This window comes from Oreochromis aureus, linkage group 22 (genome assembly GCF_013358895.1).
Source record: "Oreochromis aureus strain Israel breed Guangdong linkage group 22, ZZ_aureus, whole genome shotgun sequence".
Classification (NCBI taxonomy): domain Eukaryota; kingdom Metazoa; phylum Chordata; class Actinopteri; order Cichliformes; family Cichlidae; genus Oreochromis; species Oreochromis aureus.
Window position 1 is genome coordinate 37,408,465 of NC_052962.1, and position 6,849 is coordinate 37,415,313.

At 42.9% G+C, this 6,849-nt stretch overlaps 1 gene segment (V, D, J or C); it reads right to left on the minus strand.

Annotated features, from left to right (window-relative positions):
* Positions 1–1,214: 1,214 nt before the first annotated feature.
* Positions 1,215–1,705, minus strand: LOC120435588. The segment is given in 2 exon segments: positions 1,215–1,546; positions 1,654–1,705. Coding segments are annotated over 2 exon segments (384 nt in total).
* Between the last annotated feature and the right edge of the window lie 5,144 nt (positions 1,706–6,849).

The window sequence follows — 6,849 nt, forward strand, 5'->3', positions numbered from 1 at the left end:
TCAGAATGCTAAAAATTTAGGTGTGTTTCTCGATAACTCTTTCTCATTTGAGAAACAAATAAATTCTGTTATTAAAACCAGCTTTTTCCAGTTGAGGGCAAAACCCAACACTATGTTGTTTCTTTCTCATAATGACAACATTCATGTTTTAGGTAATAAAGATGTTTTGCAAGGTGAATTTTGGTTGAATCAGACATTTTATTTTATTCAAAATCTACAAACCTGCACTTGATGAAAATATTTTTCATTTACAAGAATTTAGACCAACTCTGCACTCCAACATGATGTCTTTATTTTACACTGGTAAAATAAAACACAGGCTGAAATAACCATTAAGGAGATCTGCATTTTGGCAAAAGCTGAAAAAGGAGTTTTAAAATTGTACAGGTTATTTTTATGTTTGTTCAAAGTTACATGAATGTGTGTGGTAGGTTGTTGGTCGTGTTGCTCACCTGTACCAGACAGACTGGTTCATGAAGCAATGCTGGGACCTGGTTGCCATGGAAACAGTCTCACCAGACTTCAAAGCAAGTCTAAAGAAGAAAGAGTCTTTAGTGTCTCTTATGAGCTGTTTGTTCTGAGGAGAACTCACAGACAGGAGAGTCAACGAATACAAGGAGTGATTAGAAAGAATCTGAAGTACAAAGTTTTAATTTCATTGACGAACAAGGAGAAGATTAAATGAATGATGATATGAACAAATAATCGAATAACGAAACACCTTCAGTTCAATAACAGCTTTTTCACTCATGTTCATGTTTGATGATATGTTTACAGTAAAATATTAAATTCACAGGTGTGTTGTTTTTATTTTGACCCTCACTGATCAGGAACATTTTCAGACTTTTGTATTCAGATTATTTTATCTTGATATAGATTCAGTGGATTTGTTACAGTTCTAAGGTCAAAGGTCATGAAGAAGACTTATCCTGGTATCTGTTAATGGCCCACGTTTGTTCTTTAGTTAAATATATATTTGAAAGTTTAACACAACATGTATGTGATAGCAGTAGGACACAAATTTGTGATGAATCACTTTATTTTGTGTGTGTGTGTGTGTGTGTGTGTGTGTGTGTGTTTGTGTGTGTGTGTGTGTGTATGTGTGTCTGTGTGTCCTCAGTGAACTGTATCAGTCTCTGCAGTATCTTCCAGCTGCAGCAGTCACTTCAGTTTCTGTTCAGTCTGACTGAGGGAGGTTTTTGTTCGACTGTTTTTCACTGTGTGAACACCCGCTGACTGTTAACATCGTGTCTGCTCTGACAGTAATAAACTGCTGCATCTTCAGCCTGGACTCCACTGATGGTCAGAGTGAAGTCAGAGTTTGATCCACTGCCTGTAAAACGAGCTGGAATCCCTGAATATGGAGTGCTAGCAGCATAAATGAGCAGTTTAGGAGTTTTTCCATCTTTCTGTTGGTACCAGGCTAAAAGATGGTAGTTGTTATAAACATGAACATTCTGACTGGTCCTACACTTGATGCTCACAGATCCTCCCACAGCAGAGCTCACTGCTCCAGGCTGAGTCACTGTGATCTGTCCTCTGGACTCTGAGGATACAGAGACAAAAACATAAAGCAGCTTCATGGTTTTGTGGGCTTCATTTCAGAGGGACAGATGTTGATAGAGGAGAGGAGTTTGATTCTCTGGACTTTACCTGTGAAGCAGCAGCAGAGGAGAGTCCAGATGAGGACGCAGATCAAAGTCATGTTTTTGATGAGGAGGATTTCTGTGGCTTCTGTTGTGATGAAGGACAGCTGTCAGTCATCCAGTGTTCAACTCTCAGGACTATAAACTCTACCAGAGCACTGGAGCATGGTGCTGCTGATGCAAAGTGCCTCTCTATGGAAATGATCTGACTCTCCAACAGGACTACATAAGCAGTCATTGCAATGTGAAATCACAGGTTTCACTTTAATCAGCCAACGTGTTTTGAGATGTATTTGGGTTGGTAGTTTTTTTGTTTGTTATTATTTTATTTATTAATTCATTTATTATCTCCAAGACTGCTCATGATGCACAATCTGGTAATTAGGATTAAAAGCAGAATTAAACACTCATTCAGCTACTGCTATAAAAGTGATCAATGACACCACTGAGGCAATGATCCTTTTGGTCTCACTTTTTTCCTAGACTGACTCCAACACAGACTTGGACCAGTCTCATGATGCTGTTTAATAATGGATCAATCAAATTAACATACCACTAAATAAAGATCTCAAAGTCAGTTTACTATATCCGGAATGTATTTGAACAGACTGCCACAAGGATACGTCTTTGTTTTTTAAAGCCATCTCATGGACAGATAAAACCTGTCCCTTCATTGTTTCAAGAAAAATTAAACAGATGATTGATTGATTTTAAGAAAAATAATTGCGTACGTAAGAGCAATAGCAAAAACCTTAGGACTATCCGAATCGATCATCAGGTTCATTCGTAAAAGGAATAAATGCATTGGCCAGCACAATACTAAAAAGGCCTGTAAAACCACAGAAGAAAACAAAAACTGATAATTACAGAATGCTTAGTTAAAAAAAAACATTCACTTGGAAAACGTGGATGAGTCTAAAACACTGTCTGTTAGGTATGAACTTGCAGGGCTCGCTGGTTCAGAGACTTATCCTCATGAACAAAGCAAGACGATAAGAGCTCGATCGGTTTCAAACTTGCAAGGGAAGCCGGTCTGATCAGGATCTTGGAGCTGAAAGCTCCTCACCTGATCCCAGCCAACTCCAAAAAACAGTGTTCCCTTGCAGCCTTTTATTCAATGACAAACAGTTACACAACCCCCCATTGTAAAACCCCTATGGTGTGTCATAAAAGCTAAGACACTGTGTGTGTGTGTGTGTGTGTGTGTGTGTGTGTGTGTGTGTGTGTGTGTGTGTGTCACTCTAACACTGTTTTAGATGTATTTGTGTGATAGTCAAAGTCTACTATCAAGAGACACCTTCATAAAATGAAACTCTTGCTAGTTGTAAACCACTATTACACTCAAGAACTAGAAGACTGTTTTATCAGCATGATTGAAAGAGAAAATTACAAAGGAGAAGAACTCATCTAAAGCATATCATCTGTCAAACACAGTGGAGCCAATGTAATGGCTGCCAGTGTAGCTGGGCCACCAATGTTAATTGATGATGTGACTGCTAATAGAGGTAGCAGGATGAAGTGTGAAGTGCAAACAGCTTTACTCCCTGCCCACATTCAACCAAGTGCTGCTAAACTTACTGGACAGTGCTTCACAATGCAAATGGATAATGACCCAAAGAAAACTGACCAAGTCTATGTTGGCAGTGTGTTGATGTACAGTTAAAATTGCAAAAATCTGTCTTCATCCAAAAGCAGCTCGGACCTGACCAAGTCCTTTTTTCTCTTTAATATATGTTTCTTTGCCCACCTTCTTTGTTCTTGTGTTTCTTGTTTTTGTTTTTCTATTGTGGACTGCTGTCCCCCACAATGGAGCCCAAAATTTTATGGACAATCATGTTTTTATCACATTTTTTACGGTATCTGTTTCCAGAGAGCGTGTGGTAGATCTGACCTCCCATTGTTAACAGCAGGGATCAGCTGTTAGCCTTCGGGGCCTCCGCTGTTCTGCCTACCGTCGAGCGAGCCAACATCCCCCACGAGGAGAAGAGGAAGAGACGTGGTACTCGGGCCGGTATCGAACGTCGCAGCAAGGTTAGGAGATACCAACCAGCGATTCCATCTGTTATTATGGGGAACATGAGATCGCTCCGCAATAAAGTGGATGAATTGGCGACTCTAACCCGACATCAGAGGAGCTACAAGGAGTGCAACGTGATGTGCTTCACAGAGTCGTGGTTAACCGCGCTAACTCCAGACTCACACATAAACATAGATGGTTTCCATCTGATCCGGGCCGACAGAACAACGGAGAGTGATAAGAAGAGAGGTGGGGGTTTGGCTGTGTTTGTGAACGATAGATGGTGTAACTCTGGTCATTTATCTATCAAAGAGACGCTATGCTGTAAGGACATTGAGCTGCTAACGGTTAGCATGAGACCGTACTATTTACCGCGAGAGTTTACACACGTGATTATAATAGCTGTGTAAGTCAGCGCTCTGCTAACGCTGCAGCAGCCTGTGAGGTCCTGCACACTGTAACCAGCAGACTCCAAACACAGCACCCTCAGACCCTTTTACTGATCTCTGGGGACTTTATTCACATCTCCCTGTCCTCCACTCTCCCCACTTTCACCCAGTATGTCACCTGGTTCATCTCCAGCCTGTGTATAAACCTCTAGTACACAGAGAACCAGTTGTGAAACACACAGTAAGGAAATGATCGGCAGAGACTAAAGAGGCCCTGAGGGACTGTTTCCGTTCTACTGTGTGGGACAACCTCTGCAGCCCTTTGGAGGATGACCTCAGCAGCATCACAAACTGCATTACAGATTACATGAACTTCTGTGTGGACAACGCCGTACCCATCATAAAGGTACGGTGTTTTTCTAACAACAAGCCATGGATAAATCCTGAAATTAAGGCTCTTCTCAAGGAGAAGAAGAGAGTCTTTAGATCTGGAGACAAACAGGAGCTGAGAGCTGTCCATAAGAAGCTGAAATGGAAGATAAGGCAAGGGAAGGAAAACTACAGGAGAAAGATCGAAGAGCAGCTGCAAGAGGACAACATCAGAGGGGTTTGGAACAGCCTGAAGACAATCTCAGGGGTGGGTGAAGGACCTAAATAAATATTTTAATAGGTTTGATCAAACAACCACCCCTCCCCCAGCATCAGCCCCCTGCTGCAATCTTCCTCATCTTTAGGAACTGCCTGTCTTTTATCTCAGGACCTCTCAGCTCCCACCCATCACACCCACCCCTGGCATCTGTGGACTCCAACTTACACCCCCCTCCCCCAAAATCCACTCTTGGTATCTTACCACTTCAAGTGAGGGATGAGCTTCGCAAGATCAAGGTGCGGAAGGCTGCATGTCCAGATGGCATCAGCTCCAGGCTCCTGAGGTGCTGCACAGATGAACTGTGTGGCATCCTAGGATATCTGTTCAACCTGAGCCTATCACTGGGGGAAGTACTACAATTGTGGAGACCTCCTGTGTGGTACCAGTACCAAAGACCTCCCATCCCAAGGACCTCAGCAGCTACAGGCCGGTAGCCCTGACATTGCATCTGATGAAGACCCTCGAGAGGTTGGTTCTAAACCATCTGCGCCCCCTGGTGAGGTCTTCATTGGATCCGCTGCAGTTTGCTTACCAGCCTGGCATCGGGGTGGAGGACGCCATCATCTACCTCCTGCACTGAGCTCTGACTGACCTGGAAAAGCCTGGAAGCACTGTGAGGATCATGTTCTTTGATTTCTCCAGTGCTTTCAACACCATCCAGCCATGACTTCTGAAGGACAAGCTGGAGCTATCGGGAGTGGACCACCACATGTCCCAGTGGATACTGGACTACCCCACAGAACGTCCACAGTATGTGAGGTCACAGGGCTGTGTCTCTGATACGCTGGTCTGCAGTACGGGGCCCCCACAGGGAACTGCGCTGGCACCGTTCCTCTTCACCCTCTACACTGCAGACTTCTCCATCAACTCCCCACGCTGCCACCTACAGAAGTTCTCTGACGACTCTGCCATAGTCGGCCTCATCACAGGTGAGTACGACTCAGAGTACAGACAGTGGACTCTGGATTTGTGGACTGGTGCCAGCAGAACCACCTGCTGATCAATGTCGGGAAAACCAAGGAGTTGGTGGTGGACTTGGAGTCCAGGGAGCGCTTTTAAAGACCTTCTATGACTCTGTGGTGGCATCTGTCATTTTTTACAGTGTTGTATTTTGGAGCAGCAGTTTATCGGCAGCTGAGAGGAAGAGGTTGGATAAACTCATTAGGAAGGCCAGCTCTGATTCTGGGATGCACCCTGGACCCAGTGCAGGTGGTGGGAGACAGAAGGACTCTGGCCCAAATAACATCTCTGATGGACAGAGTCTCCCACCCCATGCATGTAAATGCTGCTGAACTGCAGAGCTCCTGTAGTGACAGACTGCTGCATCCTAGATGCATGAAGGAGCGTTTCCGCAGGTCCTTCCTCCCTGCAGCTGTCAGACTGTACAGTCAGAACTGCTCCCAACAAACATAGATGTCTACATCAGTGCTTTAAGAACTTCTACTGTTATAACTTGCACATTACTTTTCTCAGTTTATATGTACACTAACTTACTGGAAGTTACATGTCTACTTTTTAATGCACAGGTACAATACAAATTCTGCACTTTTCTAATTATTCTAAATATTCTTAACTATTTAAACATCTTCCAGTATCCTGCTCTGTTTGCACACTACAACCTGGGTTTGCCACTTATCTGTACTCTAATTTTAATAACTGTACAGTACTCTGCTTAGGTAGCTATTGTCCATGATGTAAATATGTAAAAATTGTGTTTCTGTTCTGTGTCCTGTTCTGTTTGTATATGTGTTTTTTGCTGCTGATACAACCAGATTTCCCCTTGTGGGACAATTCCCCTTGTGGGAAGAAATCTCCATTTCTTCTAGGCCTAAGGTAGTCATTGTTTACAAAGGAAATTCATCCAAGTATAAAAATTAATTATTATGTTTATAGTTATCGTGGTTTGTCAATTAAATTTGTGCCTCAGAAAATGGGGGACAATGTCTAAATATGTCTCAGATTCCTAAACAGATGAAATAAAATTGAACCGTCACAACATCTTAAGCCCTAAAAGGATGAGGAGTTTTGTGGGCCTTGAAGGTCTGCACTTCAGTCACATCCTAATTGTAACCCACATAAAATGAAGGTACCACTTTAGGAAATGATAAAGATGAGGAAAGTTTGACACCCTGCCCAACCAATCAGAAT